This window comes from Panonychus citri, unplaced genomic scaffold (assembly GCF_014898815.1).
Source record: "Panonychus citri isolate SS breed McGregor unplaced genomic scaffold, ASM1489881v1 Contig00028, whole genome shotgun sequence".
Classification (NCBI taxonomy): Eukaryota; Metazoa; Arthropoda; class Arachnida; order Trombidiformes; family Tetranychidae; genus Panonychus; species Panonychus citri.
In genome coordinates this window covers 2,396,096-2,418,447 of record NW_026515433.1, presented here as the reverse complement: position 1 = coordinate 2,418,447, position 22,352 = coordinate 2,396,096, and the positions used below count along the sequence as shown (strand labels likewise).

Genomic DNA, 22,352 nt, shown 5'->3' with positions numbered 1-22,352 from the left:
CTTTGATGGTCAAATGTAATCTAATCAAATTGATTTTCCCATTGACAATTGACCTTAAATTTGCTTGGCTAACATTTGATTTAGTAACAATCAATTTCAACAATTTAATTTGATTGTTACAAGCTCAAAGTTCAAGTTAGTTTTCAATTTTTCCAGAAACAATTAAGACAAACAAGACAATCAAATTGATGATCAAATAATTAGTTAATCTTGATTAATAATTTCCATCAATTCTTATTGATTATTAAAAAGTAAACAATTTATGAAACAAAAAATTAAATTAAACAATCAAACAGTCAACAATTTATGGGGAAATTAATTAATCGATCAGTTAATTTAATTTGAAAAAAAATCTTATTCCTAATTAAACATTAATCATTATTGTAACATTTCCTGATTATAAATTAGACCTTGATTGTTGATATTAAATTATCACAATTAAAAAAACTTCATGGTTATATGAAAATTAATTCCCAGTGATTTTGGTTAATTGTCAATGTAATTACCACAATTATAACGAGTTAATCAGTTGCATCAATAACATAATTAAACAATTAAGCTAACAATTTAAAGTCCAACCTTGTGAAACAATAAAAAACTAGATTTAAAATCAACTAATTACATTGGTAAATCAATCTAATCACTTACAATTAAACCTCAATGCCGGAAAAAGACCCGCAATGATTAAGCCTTGATTGTAACAATTTAATTTTCCAATGTTGTTTAACTTTCAATAGTAAATTTGATTTCTCTGATTATCTGTTAATTGTTTCCAATTGTAATATTAAATAAATTGTTCATTTCTAAGTTGAAAAGTAAAACTTTTCAGTAAATCACAAAGTAATTTAAATTGTTAATCAAGGAAGTTAAATTGTTTGCAAATCAATAAAATCCTAGAAGGTCAAACAATTTAATTTAATTTTGCAAACAATCAACTCTATTGGTTGACCTTAAATAGTTTAATAACTTTTCACCAATGATTAAATTAAATTGTTAACTTGATCAACTATTGGTTTGATTAATAAAGTGAAGGTTTTAACACAATCAAATCAAGTGAAAACAAGAGTCAAACAATTAAATCTAATTGTTCCCATATTAATCCTTAATTTAGTAAGTAAATGTTTTCCATCAGATGTGATAATTAAAACGGTAAAATTTACTACTGATTGTTGACAATTAAATTAATCAATTTGTGGTGATTATATGAGTGACCTTTTTTTCAGTTAATTAACTTGAAACTAGTTTACAAGTTTGGACACAATTAGATGTCAATGATTAGTATCAGATTAATTTTTTCCCCAACAATCAAGTTAATTAGTATAGTAAATACCTCTAATTGTAACTGTTTTAAAGGAAAATTACAATCAATAAATTTTCTCATTGTTAACAATTAAGATGATGATGATTTACGGATTAGAGTAATTTAAATACTCAGCAAGTGATTTGTGTCCAGTAAAGTTAATTGTTGATCAACATGTGAAAATATATGTTACCTTTATAATATTTATGTTCTGATCACAATTAATATAAATTGTAATTAAATCTGATGACAGTTGTAGGTTGAAGTTGATTATTACGTTGACATGACAACTTTTTAAATTGTAATTAAAATTAAATTGCCCTTGAACTGTTAATATGAAAATCCAATACAAGACAAAATTTCCTAATCTAATTGTTAATTGTGATCAAAAAAAGTAAAATAGTAAACAATTAAACATGATAATCAATTGTCATCAAAGATGAAAACATCAAAAATAAATCAATATTAATTGTCACAATTAAAAGTAAATAATTAACTCATTCTAATCCAATGGATAAACTTGATAAGATAAATTGATTTTCTTAAATTGTGATTGAAAACTTTTTTTATTATTCCAATTGTTATAATTGAAATCAATTCAACAATTAATTTCTATTCTTTCCCAGTTAATTAGATAACAGATTAATAATAAGATAATCAAGTTAATCACTTTCGATGGAAGAAAAAGTTTCGAAAATGATTAACAATTAAAACCTAAAACTCGCGGGTAATTTACAATTGAAAAAGTTTCTTTCACATGTTTACCCTAATTGTTTGATGTAAACAATTAGTTTGATTGTTTTTTCTTGGGTTTTCGATGATAATTAACTGATTGTTTATCATTTTTAACCAAAATCAATACCAGAAATGATAATAAGAAGGAAATTAAATCCAAATAAAAGTGAATGTCATTGAACTTGAAATGGATTTGAAATCTACTCTCGTCTATTTAAAGTTCCGTTGATGGATTAGCTTGATTCTATCAATCATGATGGTTCCGTTGGAGTATATTGGATGATAACGGGTCTTTTTTATCCTCAATGAAAGGCCTACAATTGTGATGATAAGTGAGAGAGACTAATGAGAGAGAGAGAGAAGTAAGAAAGATTAGAAGATGAGAAACAAACAAAATAAGGAAACAAGAAGAAAAGATGAGAAAAGGAACCAGTTTAAGGGAGGGATTTTGGGAAGAAGAGGGAGAAAAACAAAGTGAGAGAGAGCAAGAGAAGATGATGATGAAGATAAAGACAGAAAGAAGGATGAACTTGAAAATAAGCTTAAGAAATCCGGTTGCTTGGATTGAAAAGTGTTCTGATTACGGTAACATTAGTAAACATCATAATTAACATCACACATCAACACAATTGCTCATTTTCTTGTTATTTTCAATCAATTTCCATCAAATCGACTCTGACCATTGTCCAGCTCAACCATCACCCTCACTTGATTCTCCATCACCAATCAACACCTCAATCAAAATGCCTCCCTTTTCAACGGCCTCATCGCCACTTCCGTCATCACTGGTAAGTCTTTTTTGTTATTTCTCTGTTGCTGATGATCCCTTTTTCCGAACCTTAGACCAAAATTTACCACAAATTAGAACTCGACAAAACCGACACAACATATTCGATAGATACCCAAACAGTTCGAGTATCATTCTAATCCCCTAATCCACTAATCTTCTCAATCCTCTGCTCCAATTCTCGGTTCCTCAAGTCGATCAGCTGTTCAACCTAAACCCTATTTCTAACATTTTCATCTGTTTACTTTTCCTTTACCTTTTTAAATTCTCATGTTCTAATTACTTTTAATTACTGATCGATATTAAATCTTACAAATTGAATGTTCAGTTTTTCCCAATCGATTCCGTGTCATTGTCCAATATTAATGTCCAATGAATTTTAGTGATCACTCAAGTTCATCATCTTATCCGTGCCCTTGTTAATCTCTTTTTAATTAAACTCTTTTCGCAATTAACTTACGATGATTTAGATTTAATGTACTTCCTTAATCAAGGTAACTTATATAAACTACGAACAAGGTGAAATTAAGGAAAGGAAAAACTGATTCGATTCTAAATTAAAAGTTCCATTGACATTTCAATCTTTCTCTCTTTCGATAATTTTTTTCATCGCCATTCGTTAATACAATGTATAAGTAAACAGAATTGAAGAAAAACAATTTTTCGATTCTTCAACAATCAATTAAATTGTTCATCATCATCAGCAGTAAATAATTAATATTACATTAGCATTTACAATTGGATTTCAACATCTCTTTCTTAATGATTGCCCCAAGTGTTTACGTTGATTGTTTGCTAATTGTGATCAAAGAAAACAACAACAACTTGATCATCAACAACAACCAAATTTAACCGAGCAATTAATTTGCCCCAAGGCGATTTTCTAATGATAATAATCATAAGTCTTGAGAATCGTTGAGAAAAATATCTTATTTTTAGCTCCAAGATGATTATCTAATCACAATTAGGCGTCAATAATAATGATGACCCGGTGAAGTTCATTTGATTCAGTGATTAATTTAATTTTCTATGCTAATTTTGTTATTTAATCACCTGATGTCCATGAGACTTTATCATTATCATGATTAACCATAATAATAATAATTAATGGGACTTTATTTGTTGCTTACAACAATCAACTTGATTTTTATTAATAGTTGTTTCAATTTCAGTAATCATGTTGATTATTATCTGATTGTTTTTTTCACATTGATGATTTATCCTCTTAATTGCTATCATAAATGTTAATCGTTAACATTTCAATCAATTGTCATTGATGATATTTACAATATCTATTAAATTGTAAAGATAGGAAAAGTTTAACAATCAACTGATTGTTAAATTAATTGTTTGATTTGTTTCTCGCATCAAGAAAAGCTTCCTATTGAAAAAACTTTCAATTGTCAAGCAAATAATCATCACAATTAAAGTCTACAAACAATTAGCTAAAAAAAAAAGGTTTTTAATTGTGACAAAAAAAGACCAACAATTTGTAAATTTGATTAGTATTTGTTGGGAAAACAATTTATTTTTTCATTGATCATTTTAATTGTGAACTGATTCAATTGATCCCAATCAATAGTAAAGTGAAACAATGAAACTTTAAATTGTGTTTAAATGGTTATCATCAGGCAATAATCATCATCATCATCATCTAACAATCAACTTGATCATCATTTTGATTTGAGAATCAATTTAAATGATTGTTAAATTTAATTTAAACCAAAAGGAAATGATTATAAAACAATTAGGTCAATATGGTTACTCTTTGATTGACTGATTAACACCCAGTTTCTTATCCTGATTGTTTGTGTCTTAATTAATCAACTAGATACAATTAATTGATGATGAAAAATTGGTCAATCACAATTCAATAATAACGATGCGTACAATTTAACAATCAATTTAAATTGCAATCAAAATGATCGCTCCATTGCCTTGACAACTAATGTGATTATTATTATTTATCATTTTAGATTAACCAACAATCAATTGATTCTGTGCCGTTTGATTGTTCAAAGAGTTAAAGTTAATCAATAGATCAGCAAATAAACTGATTCTCAATTTGTCACACAATTTAAATACAATTTTAACCTTGATAGAAAATCAAACAATTTAAATTGTTACTGATTAACATGAATTTTTCATCTCATCAGTTAATCAGAAAAGTAAAAATAAATTGTTTATAAACTTTCACAATTTATTAGATTCAATGAATTTAATTATCAGATTGATTAACTTTCACTTTCATCATATAATTGAGTGGTACTTAATTTAATATCATTGAAAAGTTAATTGCCCTTTGCTCAATTCAACAATTAATAATTAATTAATTGGGACGATCAGTCAGATTTTCAGCTAATCAATTTGATTATTTTTTACATCTCTATGATGATCTTGATGATTATACTGACAAGGGGCACAATTAATTGATTGTTGTTGTTTGTGTTAATCAACTTTGCCCTGTTAACGACAATCCAATTAATTAATTAATCTCCTTCCTGAATCGATACAAATTGAATTAACAATCAATTAACAATCAACAAACAGAAACAATTGTTGTTCATTTGATGAAAAACTTTTTCGTTTCTTATGCTTAATTGTTTCATTGATTAAATTGATTAAATCATCTTGATCCAATGTATGATATTGGCTTTAAATCAACTAGTTAATCAAAAAAATTAAAACTGATTGAAAAACTGATTAATTCCATCAAAATTAATCATTATGAATCAATGGTTTTCCCGATTTAAACTCAATTAGATTTGAAAACTAATCAGTTAATCATGAAAATTTCATATCATCAAATGTCAACAAAAATGAATCATTATTTTTTGACATTTATTGGAAAAAAATTACTAATAAATAATAAATTAATTAATTAACAATCAGCAATTAACCATTGAAAATCAATCTAATCAAATGTACTTAATGATAAATACAATTGATCAACAATTTAGCTAATTGTTCATTCAAGCCATGTAAAAATTAAGAGTAATCATAATTTTCTGTCTTAATTATTGCCACAATCAACCATCAAAATCAACTAATTACTTGCCAGATGATTGATGAAAAGTTAATTGTGATCATTATTTTAAAATTAATTGCAAACAAATAGACAATCAGATGAGTATTATCAAAACCAATTTAAACTGTATTTTAATTATAATTTAATCAAAGGTAAAATACTTAATTAATCACATAGGAAAGCTAATTAAAAGTATATTAAATTGAGCCACTCGATTGTAATAATTAAATAATAATTAAATGCTAATTAAACTTTAATTACTAGCAATCAGCAAACCAAGACGTTAATTGTATTTATCCAATCATTTGATAAACATAATTAAACATATTGATAATTACGATGATCAAGAAGACAATTGTTGAACAAGAAATTTAGTTAATCCTTGACAATTAAGCTAATGATTAAAAATAGTAACTTTTAATTGTTGGAAAGTTAAAAAATATTCAGGTAATTACTTAATTGTAACCTTTCATTTCCTCATCGAATCATCAATCCTGTTAATCTTGAACTGATTCTCGTTTCTAATTTTGATTATTAACTGTTAATCACTTAATAAATACCAAAATTAAATCAACTATCACCATCTAAATTAATCACAATCTCCCTGAACTTTTTGTATCTCCACAATTAGTTAATTGTAATCAACGAAGAAAAATAAATATAAACTAACAACACTCACCAAATTAGATTAACCAAAAAATCATCTTCCAAGGTTTCTAATTGGATTTAATCACATTTCCCAAACCTTAATCATTAGTTGATTGTTGATAAACTATTGACCATGACTATTATCATGATTGTTAAATTAAATAATGAACAAAAATCAGACTAACTTGATTGATAATCTATATGGACTTAATTGTTAACAATTAACTTCAGTTCAAGGTATTAAAAGACTACGTTGATCTTTGTTGGTTGTTGTACAATTAGTTGATTCTGTAGATTTTAATTGTTTACTAACAGTATACAAAACGATTAATTGATTGTATCTCTATTCTGATAAAATTAAATCCTTTACCAATCAGTTGATCAATCAATCAATCAATTGTAACAATCAACAAATCATCGTTAATTGTTCACTTTCTCCTTTTACCTGATTAGTGAATTTCTAGTCTTTTCTTTGGATTTTTGTTTTCCTCTTTTTCAGTTAATCAACAAACTGGTTTGTTACATTTTTCGACTGCGCTAATCCAATGGATTAGCCTAATCTCATGGTCATCAGTGAGCTTTTGTCTTATGTTTATGATAGTTCATTGTAAAGGATTAGTGGTCAGTGTGGTCATTTGCAAGGTTAATGAGTTTGTTACTGTCTCGAGTAAAAGTAAACTGAAAGTTACTCATTTGAACTTGAATGAGTTTCCAAAGACGGAAAAGGAAAGGGAAGCAAGAAAAAAGTTAATTAAAATAAGAGAAACATATTAACCCTTAAGGGGATAATCTTAATCTTATTATAATTCAGATAATCGGTAGTTCAATGTTAAACTAAATATGATTAGTTAATTGTGGTGAAAAAGCCTCAGGACTTATTAACAGTTTAGTAATCTCAATATGAAGAGTAATGAAAAAGTTTCCCTTGATCATAACAAAGTATTTTCAACAATTAAGATTCGATGATTGTAATAATTTAACTGAATAGTGGTAATAATAATCTATTAATATCCATACATAAGATTCTTGTTGTTAATTGTTGCATTTAATTGTGGATATTAATAATATAATATAATTCCCAATCTCTCCTTGAAAAATATTATCCAAATAATTAGTAAATTACTTCACGATTGTTTATCAAACTTTTTTGTAACTTTTTTTCAGTTAATCAGTTAATTGTAATCATCACAATGTGATTTCAATTACTTGATTGTTTTTATCATCATCATTTTAATTATTACAATCAATGAAAAGTAAATATAAATAAATTAATTGCTCTATTTTACCAATGGTAAATTAATTAGTTTTGTCCGTTTATCTTGATTGGACTTTGATAATTGCACAATCTAATTGTTACAATTTTGTTATTTTCAATACTAATTACGGTAAATTCAGAGCCTTTTTAATTATAATCACATGAAAGTTAATTGTTATCAATTGATTACTAATCATATTCAGGAAATCTCATAGAGAGAGGGAGAGCAAAGGTTGATAAGGAAATTAAGTGAAAGGGAAACCCAACAATTAACTGATTCAATTTGGGAATTGAAACAATGTCATTAAGATAGTTTTCCCTAATCAGTTACTAGAAAGATTAACCAGATTAAATCAGTTATTTAATCAGTGATTAACTAATTGGTAAACAAAAAGTGTGCTAGTAATACAAAGCAAGGAAAAAGTCAATTCAATAAACACCAGAGACTCATTTTCACTCATTTAATTGTATCAATGAAAATCCAAAGTTAATCATTGATTAACTGGCCAGTTGATTGTTACTTTTGTATCAACTTAACCCTTGACCCTTTCCCTTTTAATTGTGTAATCCCTTATTATGGGAGATTAAGGAAACAACCAGAAAACCAGAAAACCAGTTTAACAATTAGCAATCACCTTAACAAGGTTACCTTGTTTTGTCATCTATTTAAAACCAACTAACAATTGTAACAATTAACTCAGTCACAATTACCTGTTTAACCCTGAACATCAATATCCATCAAAGACAAACAATTAATTAAATGATTGATTAATTTGACAAATAATTTTAACAACGATGGTTTTTCAATCTTTATTTGATCTTATTCAGTCTCTATTTATCCCTCCACCTAATCCGGATACAAGTTCATACCTTAATCCACCTTCATCCGTTGAAAATGTATCATCTTTATCTTTATCTTCATCATCATCATCATCATCATCTCCATCATCATCAACTGTACCCTCTCTTGTAAATAATTCAATTGTTCACAATGCTGAAAAAGCGTTCGCCCAATTGTTTGACTCGATGAAAGTTAAGGCCATTTCCACCGAGACCAAATTGTATCGTAACATTGAGCAACTTTACACTGGGGTCATTCAAGTGGCCTCATTTGCCCACGAATATAACTTTGAATCGGTCAACGCCAACGGATACTGGACATTCATTCGTAGTTGTACCAAACTGTGTACCATGATTAAAGGTCGTCTTAAAGATCCAAGTGTCTATGAGGATCTTGAGATTGCGACTTGCGGTTACCTGAGGCTATTAAATCACATTTTAAATTTCAGAGAGATCACAAAAAACGGTCAAGTTGATGAAAATTTCAACAATTTTTCAGATGATTCAAGTGTACAATATATTGATCAACAATCAGTTAATCATAAGAATAATAAAAATGAATCAAACATCACAATCACGGATGAAGGTGAGAATACCCAATCCAATTTGAAGATTGACCAAATGACCACAACCACCGATCTCAATTCAGAGTGTTCATATTTTTATCGACAAAGATCACCTTCAATCTCTTCAAATATTTTACCGTTATTCGTCCCACCGACTGTCTACTCGGTCGACATCCTCCGAGAAGCTTCAACCAATCAAAATCAACTTCAACGTCTATTTACAACTTTCGGTGCTTTTTGGTTCTGTAAATCGATGAGAATCTTTTTCGAGGTTTACATGTTGGCCGTTGCCTTTTTCGGTGAAATTTTCCCCTTCTCTTTGAAGAACCTTTGGTCTCGTGATCATCGAATTGACCTTTTCACTAAATGGACTCAAAGCCCATCAATTTCTTACCCTTTCGATATCTGGGAAATTTTAGACTACAAAGTGGTCTGTAAAGGTATCATTCCTTTGATCTTTTTAGGCCGAGGTATTCAAACACGGAATATTCAAGTGGCCCCTCAAAGTACCTACGTTTACACTCGAGACGGTAAAGATATTGTGGTTAACCGTTCAGGTGACCCCAAATTGACCCAATCGGTTAATGAAAAATCGGTAAAATGTCGACTCATTTATAAATCAAATCGTGACACTAGTAAAGGTCTCCTTTTATTTCACTGTCATGGCGGTGGGTTTATTACCCATTCACCTGATTCTCATGAAAATTACCTTCGACAATGGGCTTACGATGTGCCCGACATGACGATATTCTCGGTTGACTATTCCTTGAAGCAACAATTTCCAATCGCTTTACAAGAAGTTCTTGACGCTTACCTTTGGGTTACCTCTGGTGACCCTGAGGTAGCTCAGCTGATCGGATTCCAGCCGAAAAAGATTATATTCTGTGGTGACTCAGCTGGTGCTAATTTAGCACTTTCACTTTTATTCACTCTAAATGACCTTTTAACTCGTGATCCAAGTGACCTAAGGTTACAACTTCCAAGCGGAATCTTTTCCATATACGGTGCATTCCTCCTTTCACCGCTGGTCGGTCCATCTCGAGTTATGGGGGCAATTGACCCTCTCCTATCACCAGGAGTATTATTAACATGTGGAGGTGTTTATGGGAATATTGTTGACGATCAATTAGCTACTGAAGGTAAGTATAGACAATCGTGATTAAAATTATCTCCAACAATTTAACCAACTATTAAATCACATGTTTCTAATAGGAAATATAAGTTTACCCAAATGGGATCCATGTGAAGGTGTCGCCGAAAATGTCAAACGGCTCTTACTGGCCACATACTCAATGGTCATCTCTATGTCATCATCTCAAGTTCAACCTTGGTTCATTTGTGACAAGCCGAGTTTCTCAAAAAAGTTACAAGCCCTCGCTGACCGGACCCACACCCCTTACGCCTCACCAATGACCTACGATAAGTTTGATAGTTTGACCAAAATACCGATGAAAATATTGACCTCAGAGTTTTGTCCACTTCTCGATGAAAGTATTACAATGGCTAAATTATGGAAAGGTAAACATATTATTATTATTTGACAATTAAATGGAAACAATTAACTAATTGATTATCTTTTAAAGGGCCAATCGGTGTTGATGTGATGGAGGATCTGCCCCATGGTTTCCTTAACTTCACAATGGTCAGTCCAGAGGCAAATAAAGGAGCTCTATTGTGTGGTCAACGTCTCAAAGAAATGTTTGAATAGGTTCAACTAATTGTCTGGGACAGTTAATCAACAATTAAACTTTCCATTCGGAATATTTTCCCTTCCTTATCCTAAATTATAATTGCTAAGCTTAATTTTGATTGTTATCAGTGATAACTTGACCACTTTATATATATATATAATATACACACTTGATTAGTTAGTTAATTGATTAATCTTAGCAATAATAATTGTCCTAATTAATAATATACTTAGTATATTATCAATGTGAACAATTTACTTGCTTCCATCTGATTCTCACTTGATTCAAATTAATTGTACAATTAATTGTGCTCATGTTGAATCATTGATGATGAAGATTAAGATGATGACATATCATAATTAATTGTAAATATTTTCTATTGTTTTATTTATATATATTAATTAACTATCTTTGTACAACAATTAAGTCTATTCCTAATCCTCCCATGTTTTGATATCCTTTGAGAAACTTTTTAATGTTTAATTATTTTTAATCAAAAACAATTTGTCATCAAATTATAACAATTAATCCGCATCAATACATCAAACCCACTGACCACCAGGAATTACAAAAAGTGATGACCACAATTGACAATTTGTATAATCAACCCAATGAAAACAATTTAAATTTTGTTTAATTCACAAGAGAAATGAAACAATTAACAATAAAGCAAATTGCTTTTGAAAAATTACCAAAAACAAATCAATCGGAACAATTAACTGGTTAACTAAATTATAATAGAAGACGAAACTAAATCTTAATTGTTGTTCATTAAAAGTGGTAGTGAGTGTTAATCGTTTCAATTAGTTTGTGGCAGAATTAAATTGCTAAATGAGTTTAAATTTCCGATTCCAATTTGAAAAGAATTAACAATTTACGTAAACTAAATTAATAAATGGTTAACAAAAAGCCTTGGGATTGATTTGAAATTTTAGAGAATTGATTTGATTAAATTGTTGTTAATCAAACATAGAGAGAGAGAGAGAGAGAGAGAGATTGAGTTGATTTAGTTCATTAATAGAGCCACAATTTGGACGATTCAGTTTTGATCATGTTATTATTAACTTAATCATGATTATGATTGCGATGAAACCACAAGACATTTTGATTATCAACAAAAGGATATCAATTTCATTGATAGATTCAAGTTCAATATCGTTTCTGAAAAGGGGCCTCAGACTTTTCATGACAATCAAATCAAAGGTTAACCAACAATTAATCATGAATTGATATCATGCAAGCAATTAGCTAATTGTTAACCACCAGAAACAACAATCAGCTGATTGAAATAATAGCCAACAAACAATTGCAAAGTATTTGTGGTCAAATTTACAAGAGGAATTAAAATTTTATCAGTTGATTAACTTGTGGATTATTTGTCATATTATTTGGTCAAGACAATTAAATCTTTTTCTATCTAATTAAATGGGATTATCCTTGGGATTAGATGAGAAATTTAATCTAATCATGTGTTGAGCTAATCATTGAATAGAAAGTGATGATTAAGAGACAGACAGACAATGAATTAAGGAGAAAGATGAATGGATCGAGTTGACAAGTTGAATGTTGATTTTCAATGGAAAATAAAAATAGTATTAATTTGATATCGAAAGAGTGAGAAGATGATGATGATTAAGATGATAAATTGTAAAGAAAAGGATGAAGATGATGAGGATGATAAAAAGTGGAAGATGAACATCACCTTGGAGGCATAAGATGCTTTTTCTTAAAATCATTTCTCTTCACTCAATCTTCCAGTCCTCATCTTCCCTCCCGTCCGATAATACTAATCATCGTTACGAGAATCGTAAAGTTCAATCAACAATTAAACTAGTGTATCAATCTAAATTGTTAAGAACCGTATAAGTCTTACTTTTAATTGTTAATCGGTCCTGCAAAACTTAGATTAGGTTAATTGGTTTAATTACAATTTAAATTTCGTTGGATGCACATGGACAATGATTATTTGTGATCAAGTGATGGTCATTCAATCAATTAAATTGTTATTACCCTCATCATGTTTTCAACGTCATTTTCATCATTATCATCATTTTCACCACCACCACCACTATTATCATCATTTTCATCATCATCAACAACAAAATCAACAGCAACAATTAAAATCATTCTAATAAGTGTATTGTGAATTTCATTAAACAACAACAAAATCCCAATAACAATCCCATTGACTTTGAAAACTTTTCAATCAACAATCAATAACAAACTTTTCACTCAAACTATCGGGACAATAATCTAATATTAAACAATCAGATCATCTTAATTACGCTAATCAAAACATCACAATGAATAAATTTACATTAAAGGAGGTTTTTGAACTGATTAATTTACTTCGTATCGATGTATTCATGTTCGTGTATATATTTGGATTCATGTTACCCAATGTTACCCTTAATCAACTAGTTCAGGACAAAATTTGTCTCAATGAATTTAAATACGATCCCAAATTTTGTCTTGACTTGGGCGCTGCTGAACCTCAATTCGAGGTACAGAAAAACAAAGTCCTCGAATATGCGACAACCATGAAAAACTATCAAACACTAATCGCCACCACTCCCGGGGTGGTTTTATCCCTGTTCATTGGCTATTGGATTGACTCCTATCCCTCCCACCTTAAGTACCTACTCTCTGCCCCGGCGGTCGGTGCCATTATCCAAGCATTCATGGTGATTTATGATGCAATTAATTTTCAAAGACGTAAGTTTAATCAGATCAATTTTGTTTAATCCAAGGAAAATCAATCCAATCAATTGTCCAACTTAAATTTAACTCTTTGTGCTCTCGTTGATTGTTTAACACAAATACACACAAACACACGTTGATTAATTGTTTCCTTTTAAATTCTGAATTGATATTAATAGTGGTAAATTTAATTCGCAATCAATTTTTTCTTCTTAATCTCCTCCTTTCTAAATCGTAATCAGTTAATCATTATTTCCCTTTCCAATAACAATAAACATCAATTTAACTCTCTCAGTGTGAGTTATTTTGTAGAGGAAGGATGAAAGAGATGAGGATGATAAAAAGATGATCATCATCATGATTTCACAAGATTTTCATTCATTTTTCTAGTTAATCATCTTGATTAAATCTTCTGATGAGCTTCATTAATCTAATGGTTAAGTTTACGAAGGTCTTTCTTTTAGTCTTTCTCATCTTCATCATCGTCATAATCATTGATTTTGATGATCATGATGATGATTAGGTTAACAATCAAAATGAAATCAATCATCTGATTGAATGTTAACCAATGTCGATTTGAATCGAAGAGTTTAAATTGTTCCTTCCTTCGTAAAGGCTTCATCATCATCATCATCATCATCCTCATCTTCTTCAGCCTTGATCAACAACTTTTGCAACAATCAGTTAATTGACAATTTCCTGGATTCCAATTGTTACTTCAAACCCTTAAACTGATTCGTCCCATAAATAACATTAATCCGACCTAAATTTTTCCCAATACAAAGATATATGTATAAATCATGATTAAGATTTTACAACAATTTAAAAAATTACGATTGAAACAGTTAATCAACCACGAGCCCAAAAGGTGTAATAACTATACAATTAGATTATCAACAATTAACCAGACAAGATGAGTTATATTAGATTGATGGTTGAGTGAAAGTGAAATGAAATGTTTGACCGAATAGAACAATTTAAAAAAGAAATTAACTTGATCATAATTGAATTTGAATAAACAGATCCAGCGACAACCTTGTATTCATTTATAAGCATCGGTTTCTCTGGAGGTATTGGCCTGGTTTTCGCAGGTACATATATCTATACCACTCGAATGACCCCGGTCAAGTATCGGTCAGTAAGATTTTCGGTTCTGGAGTTTTTTGCATTTTCAGGTAAGCCAAAAGTTGCCCAAATTAATTACGAAAAACAAAACAATCTGCTAAACGTAACAATCTATTAACTATTAGGTTTCCCGGTGGCAACGGCACTTGGAGGTAAAATCTTAGCGCTTGACCCTTGGTTTCCGAATCAGTATCGTAATTATATTGCCGTTTTCTTAATCACGATTGCAGCAAATTCGTTCGGAATCATTTGGATATTGTTGTTTCTCAAAGAGGAGGAACCAGTCTCAGCCCAGAATGAGCGGTCACTTGCCAAGAGCGCAACCAGCACCTCGTTAAACAGTAATTGTAGTAACAATAATAACACTTTGAGTACTAACAATGATCTTAATTATAGTATTAATAACAATAATAATAACAATAACAATAATAACAATAGTAAAGATGAAAATGAGAAGATAATTAATAATCTAAATAACAGTATTAACAGTGTTCTCAATGGTTCATCTGGTAATGAGATTTTAGAATTGAAAACCGATTTAACTGGATTAGGATTACAGGTCGTTGATGAGACAATTATGATTAAATCAAACGGAGGAATCAAATCAAATGGTAGTTTAACCAGTATTAACACCAGTGTGAGTGTAAATCTGGTTAAAAATAGTAACAATTTGATACAATCAACTCGATCGACATCATCTAAAACAATGGACTTGATTAAGGATATTTTCAATTTAAATAATGTTCGTAGTATGATTAAAACTTGTTGCCGTCGTCGTCCCAATAGTGGACGATTACGATTGTGGCATTTAATGATGGGAATGACGGTAGCCCTGATCGGTCATCTTGGCGAAGCGGTGATCGGCTATCAGTTTACCCAGAAAGTTTACCATTGGGATGCGGAATATTTTTCCTACGTAAATTCAGCGCTAACGGTGATTCCCTCGGTTGTCCAGACCATTTCACCGGCCATTTTAATACACAAGTTTCACCTTCACGATACAACGGTTGCCGGTATTGGTTGTATTTCCATAATGATTTCAACCATAGTTAAAGGTGGAATCCTTGAATCGTATGCCTATTTTATTGCCTTCATCGCCGGTGCTTTTAGTGGTACATTACCGATCGCTTTTCGGTCACTTGTTTCCCGACTCATCGATTTCAATGAGATCGGCCAAGTTTACGCTCTACTGGCCTGCATTGAATCCTGTGCTCCCATGATCTCGTCCATCTTTTATTCAACCGTTTTCAATGCGACCATTGAAAATTATCCAGGTACCGTTTTCCATGCCGTTACATTGATCTTTTTTTACCCGCTCATGGTCATCCTTTGGTTGGACTTGACCCGATCCAAGTGGGATGTCACAACTAATAATCCGGTAATCATTACAATCGATGATCAGGAAGGAATAGTTAATAACAATACAAATTGTGGTAAAATGATCCAACGATTTTAGTTGCACCTCCAGAATTGATAATCGAGAATCTAATTGTATAATTAACAACAATCTAACATGATCACAATTTGAATTAATCTTTTAATTACAAGAAGAAACAAAAGAGCAATTAGTTTAACTATTATTATTATTATTATTAATTTTCCCCTTCTAATTTACATTTAATTATATATATATCAAATTCAATTCCTCTTACATTATGATTATCCCTGTTTACTTTAATTTACTATTAATTGTTGTTCCTTGTTAATTGTTAATCAACCTACTTTTCTTTTGTGCGTCTAACGTTAATCAACAATCATTTAATTATCATCAATCAATCAATTTTCACTTTGTTAATCTGTCAAATTATTACTTTAATCAATTTGTTGGTTGCCTTATATATTAATTGATTTTATTTGGTAAACAATTAAGATAATTTTATTAATAATATTCATCGTAATTGTATTTTCTCATTGATTAACTAATTTATCTTTGATTTTGATTAATCATAAATTATCAGATGATTAGTTGATTAATTGTTTCTCTTTTTACTAAAATTTCATCGTTGATTTAATCATCATCGTCTCTCATTACACAATCAACTCATAATCAACTCTCATCTAAATCATTGTAATCAACTAATCATCTAATCAAAAACAAACACACACAAAAATCAATTGTTGTTATACAATTTACAAGGAGAAACCTTAAATTAATCATTCTATGTAATAATAATTAACTAATTGTACTCAATTTTTGATTGTAACAATTGAACACTAACAAGAAAATTGATCAACACCATATTATGATTACGGGATTAACTTGTTAATTGTAATAATTTAACTTGTATGTTAATCCTAATATCTCTTTGTGTATCTGATTTACAATAATTTAATTTCTTGCTCTTTTCATGCTCATCAGAAACAATCAACGACAACAATTAACAATTAGTTTAAAAATTATTTCTAGTTAGCTGAACACTTTTCAAACGCTATTAGATTAAATCAAAGATAAATGTTGATAATAAAAAATATATATAAATTAAATTAAATCTAAATTAACCAATGAGGATAACAAAGTACTCGCGTCCGTAAATGAGAGACAATCAGTTGATTGTGTGAATTAATCGTAATCTTTATCCAGGAATTGAGGTTGCGTTAATTGTTATGGTTGGAGTTTCGATGTCGATTTTACTTTGAATTAGCTTGAGTTCGAGGGAATCATCGTCAAACTTTCCAATACTTTTAGCGTAATTAAAGGTTCGATTAAGAATTGTTTGCATGGTCGAAACAGTGTTTTCCAATGAACCTTTTAGATCGTAGTTGGATTTATGAAGCCAGGCCAATAATAGAGCGGCAAATAGGTCACCAGTCCCAACGAATCGAGCATCGATTTTGGGAATCATCAGAGAAAACCTTTCTTTCTCATTCCCGTTCAGTCGACTGGCGAAACAAGGTAATCTGGCCTCATCTCCGATCTCCGTGCTGGTGATACAAACACAAGAAACGCCTCTCGAGTGTAAAATATCAATCGCTTTGATAATATCATCAGTTGATTCAATCTTGATTCCAGTTAATACTCTGGAAGGACAAGAAAAGGTTATCGGTGATTAGGAAAATGAATCGATCAATCAATTTGTATACAATCATAATGAGATCATTTTAATTACTCACTCGGCTTCAAATTGATTCGGTGTGATAATATCAGCCAATGGTAATAATTGTTCCCGGTAAATTTTAACCTGATCATCGGAAACGTACTAAATTGTAACAACAAGATCATCATTTAATTGTGATTATTTTCAAATGTCACAAGTAAATTTATCAATGAATGAAATCTGATTACTATCAGTGAGATTGATACTTACAAATTTACCGTTATCTCCCATAACTGGATCACAAACTAATAAAATCGAGGGGAAAAAATAACGATCAACAATTAAATGTTAATAAATCTAACAATAGATTAACTTTGATTGATAAAAAGTAAATTAATCATCTAATAATATGATTAGTGTCTTTGTAATTCACTTTGATCATTATAACAATTAGATTGCAATATAATAGAAACTAATGAAGTTAATTGTAAAGATCAGGCCGATTCTCATCAACAATCAACTAATTTACTTATCAAAGAAAAGATTAGTTAATTGGTTTACAATAAATCAAATTGAATTGAATTTAGTTGGCGCTTTTTGAACAATCAAAGACGCGGGAAAAATCAACTCAAATTGAAGGAAAATAATTTCAACTCATTAATTGTGAAACAATCAAATGATTAACAGATTAAATTGTGATAATTACCATATTTAATATTCGGATTTAATTTCTTCATCTCGGTGACAATTCCAACGAGTTCAGACAAGAATGAAGCAGAACGACAATAACCTAATGGATTAGAGTAAAAAGAATACGAATCAAATTAACTGAACAATCAATTAATCTCGATGATTAATCTAACCAGTTAATAGATGAGTGTATTGTTGAATTAAATCATTTCCACTGATTCCTTGGAAAAGATCATGTAAATCACTGCCAAGAACTTCTTGTCCTTTAGTGACCTTGTAGTGGACATGATTAGAGTATTGGACACTATTAATTGTATCAACTTCGAACCCAAGAATCTAAATAACAACAGGGTAACAATTAAGGTAAACAATTAATAAAAAAAAAGAGAAAAAAATCCAATCAAAATAAAGGAAAATGTTGAAAACTGTTGATCATTTTCATCTATAGACTAATGAGATAATCAAATAATTGAGAGAAAATCAAATTACCTGTAATGGAAATGTAGCACTTTTATTGCCCACATATCCGTGGACAACATGACTTTGAATTGACAGAACTCGAGGTGAATCCATGGTAATTTAAATCGTAACAATTAGTTAATCACAAGAGACAAAAATTGACAGAAATCAAAAAGGTTTCCAAATGTAAACAATGAAGAGAAAGACAAAAACCAGAATGTTGATGTTATTAAATTGTTGGAATATTAGTGTTTCTTTGGAAGACAATTAAAGGCACACAATTAGAGGAACAACACTAATTAATTAGACTGTTTATCAGAAAGACAATTGTAGTTAATTAATTGCAGGAATTAATCACAGAAAGAGTAAAATAACATGGAGATGATAAAGTGTAGATACGATCATATGTTTCCATGGAAGAGAAAAAAAAATCTCGACGAAGCTTATTAACTAAATTAACGATTTTAATTGTGATTAAATTTTTTTTTCTTCTTCTCAATTGGTTGATTGTTTATCGTTTCTTTTTGATATTTTTAAAAAATGATAATTTAATCAATTGCTGTGGGTAAGCCTGGGAAAGGGAGAGAAATTGTTTCCTCCGACAATTGATTAAATCATTATTGGAATCAGTGTTTTTATTGTAACAATTAAGGTTTGATTTTATGATACATAGAATTATTAATTCCGGATAATTAATATTAATTTCTTGTTAAGGAAAATAATAATAATAAAATAAAACTTTTTCTCGCTCATCAGGAATTAGAAAAAAAAAATTATGGAAGTTGAAAACATTGAATGAATTGTGATGAAATTAACGATCAGTATTACGAATGTAATTGTGATGATTGGATTTCCGTTAATTGTTTTAAGTACTGTTGATTGTTGCGGTTGTTCCAATTGGCTGATTAATTACTGATTAATTTGTTTATTCCTCCAATAAGTTGGTAATATCCTTTTCGATTTGCTGTAAGGATGAATAAGTAAAAGAAAATGATTAATTAATAGACTTTGAAACTTTTACTCTCATTGAATTGATTGTAATCAAATTAATGGTGATGATGATGTTTATGAGATCATCAAAATGATCGATGATTGAAAATTCAACATCGATTGTTGAGTCTCTTTCTTTTTCTCTTTCGACAAAATGTCGAATAACAATCGATTGAGTTGACAGTTACTACGTCTTAATAAATTATCGGACATCACACATGACGCAATTAAATTTCTCGAATTGTCCAATTAAACTCACCAAGGGTTCGGTTGTTGGTGAGTATCGTTTCACTGGAATACCCTGTTTGTTACATAAGAATTTGGTGAAATTCCATTTGATGAAATTACCCAGAATTCCTCCTTGTTTCGATTTCAGGTAATTGTACAATGGAGCCGCTTCTTTGCCGTTGACATTTATCTTGGCGAAAAAGTCGAACTCAATTTTCTGCTTCAATTTGAACTCTTTCAGATCAGTTTCACAAGCGGGTTCTTGTCCGGCAAATTGATTACATGGAAATGCGAGTATAGCAAATTTATTGGTGTCCTTTAGTTTTGCATACAGTTCATTTAATTGTCGATAATTTGATTTGGTTAGTCCACAATTGGACGCAACGTTAACAACCAAACAAACTTTTCCACTTTGATGAAAGAGAGAGAGAGAGATCGATGATAATTGGTTGATTGTATTGATAATTATTTCCTTTCATATTTGTGTTGATTGATAATTACCGATATTGTTCAAGAGGAACATCCTCTCCGTCCAAATTTTTCATGACGAAATCAAAAATGGAATTGATTCCTTTCAAATCGGTTTCCGTGTTCTCTTCAGCCTAGAAAATTAACCAAAACAATTTAGTAAATTATTCTGTCACCAATTCTTATTCAATCTAATTGAAAGATGTACTTACCATTGTTTTCAAATTGTTCCTTTGATTTCGATTAACACACAAGAATAGTAACTGAATTTAAGTATTCACAGTGATCAAGTAACGGAGAAAATGATGATTGTAGTGATGATTTAGAGAAAGTAAGTCCGAAGGATAATTAATTTACTTTCAATTTTCTTTCTTTTTCTCTTACGAAGAGAATTCAAATCAAATCCTGTTACACCAAACCCAAAATTCGGTCACGCCTCTTACGAAGTAGGGGAGAGATTTTCCAACAACATTGCTAAATAAGGAGAGAAATGATATGATTAGAAAATGGTGATTGAGAGAATATCAATTGACAACAATCAACAACAATTCTTGTTTAGACTTGTTTTTCTTTTCTCTCTCAAGAGTTGAGATTCTACATTTTTCTTTTTAGCTTTTTTTTGTTAATTTTCTCTCTCTCTTTTTTCTTTCACTGTTTCTCTTGTTCTTACCTGGCGAATTTATGCATCGAGAGGCTTAATACTTTTCCTCGTACATTAGCGATAATTCTACTCTTATCTTCTGGTCTTCCATGTTCTAAAACATTCTGAACCACATAGTTACCATACTGGTCTTGAACCAAAGATTCAGTATGTTGATGCAATTCCTCTAAGATGGGGGTAGTTTGCTCAGGCGTACAGTGTTCCAAGATTCTTTGGATAACTCTACATCCATATGGGTGGGTTGACAGTGAGAATACCTGAAGAAAGAGAGATACAGTCAGTAATATAAAAGAGAAAAAGAAAACACGGAAATTCTGGTGATCCAAACATACTTTCATTTATCGGGCCATTGATTCATTGGTTGAATATTCGGTTCCAGTGAATACCATCCTGTTCGCACCTAAAGCTCCAAGGTTAAGGTCGATCCATTAGATCCATTCATGGTCGGTGATGGAGTTAAACTTTGATTGGGTGGTAAAAGACCAATTGGTCCGGGTCCAGGAGATGCACCAATAGTATTGCCAAAATGACCATAAAATTGACCATTTTTACTACTCAAATGTCGAGAAAATTGATTCCAATCGGCTAAGCTCGTCGAGAAAAAGAAAAGGCCACCGCCGAACATAATTTCAAGTACTTTGCTCTTGCATGATCTAAATCATGGACGAATTTAAATTGTTAACAAATCTTTTTTTTTTCGGAGAAAAAATCAAAACAAACTAACCTGAAGTTCTTAACTCCACCTGTCGGTAGAAAAAGAAACTACAACTGGAAAATAATTCCAATGATTATCAAACTGAATCAATTGAGAATAGAACAAAAGAAAAAGAGTTAGAAATTGATACCCGATCAATCGAGTAAACTAATCTATAAGATGATAGAGAAATAATTGAAAAAAATGAAAGAATCAATTGAAGATGAAATGAAAACCTTCCAATCGAAATGACAATTAAATTGTAAACAATCAAAAGCCAATCAGGTGATGAAACAAACAATCGACATGATCAATCTAATTTATTTGTAGAAAAAGATTCAAGGTCAAGAAAAGTAGAGAATTAATTGATTAACAATCAGAGAAAATATGAATTGGCTTAATCGCGAGAATATTTCGACCTTCAAACAATTTAATCTATTATTATAATAATA

General features: G+C 30.2%; 4 protein-coding genes across 4 annotated transcripts; 2 read left to right on the top strand and 2 right to left on the bottom strand.

Annotated features, from left to right (window-relative positions):
• The first annotated feature begins 2,583 nt into the window (after positions 1–2,583).
• LOC128397298 (uncharacterized) lies at positions 2,584–11,538 on the top strand. The gene is made up of 4 exons (XM_053358011.1): positions 2,584–2,823; positions 8,582–10,298; positions 10,372–10,677; positions 10,743–11,538. Exons 1-4 carry the CDS (start codon positions 2,779–2,781, stop codon positions 10,865–10,867), a joined length of 2,193 nt encoding a protein of 730 aa, XP_053213986.1. The 5' UTR covers positions 2,584–2,778; the 3' UTR covers positions 10,868–11,538.
• A 919-nt stretch (positions 11,539–12,457) lies between these two features.
• Positions 12,458–16,326, top strand: LOC128396804 (uncharacterized). Its single transcript, XM_053357426.1, has 3 exons — positions 12,458–13,565; positions 14,573–14,725; positions 14,801–16,326. Exons 1-3 carry the CDS (start codon positions 13,154–13,156, stop codon positions 16,129–16,131), a joined length of 1,896 nt encoding a protein of 631 aa, XP_053213401.1. The 5' UTR covers positions 12,458–13,153; the 3' UTR covers positions 16,132–16,326.
• A 662-nt stretch (positions 16,327–16,988) lies between these two features.
• LOC128396805 (pyridoxal kinase-like) lies at positions 16,989–19,328 on the bottom strand. Its single transcript, XM_053357427.1, has 6 exons — positions 18,890–19,328; positions 18,574–18,736; positions 18,417–18,500; positions 17,981–18,015; positions 17,787–17,872; positions 16,989–17,693 (listed from the first exon to the last, which is right to left on the bottom strand). Exons 1-6 carry the CDS (start codon positions 18,971–18,973, stop codon positions 17,249–17,251), a joined length of 897 nt encoding a protein of 298 aa, XP_053213402.1. The 5' UTR covers positions 18,974–19,328; the 3' UTR covers positions 16,989–17,248.
• A 145-nt stretch (positions 19,329–19,473) lies between these two features.
• Positions 19,474–21,456, bottom strand: LOC128396806 (glutathione peroxidase-like). The gene is made up of 5 exons (XM_053357428.1): positions 21,216–21,456; positions 20,758–21,019; positions 20,579–20,679; positions 20,109–20,487; positions 19,474–19,823 (listed from the first exon to the last, which is right to left on the bottom strand). Exons 2-5 carry the CDS (start codon positions 20,758–20,760, stop codon positions 19,785–19,787), a joined length of 522 nt encoding a protein of 173 aa, XP_053213403.1. The 5' UTR covers positions 20,761–21,019; positions 21,216–21,456; the 3' UTR covers positions 19,474–19,784.
• Positions 21,457–22,352: the final 896 nt, after the last annotated feature.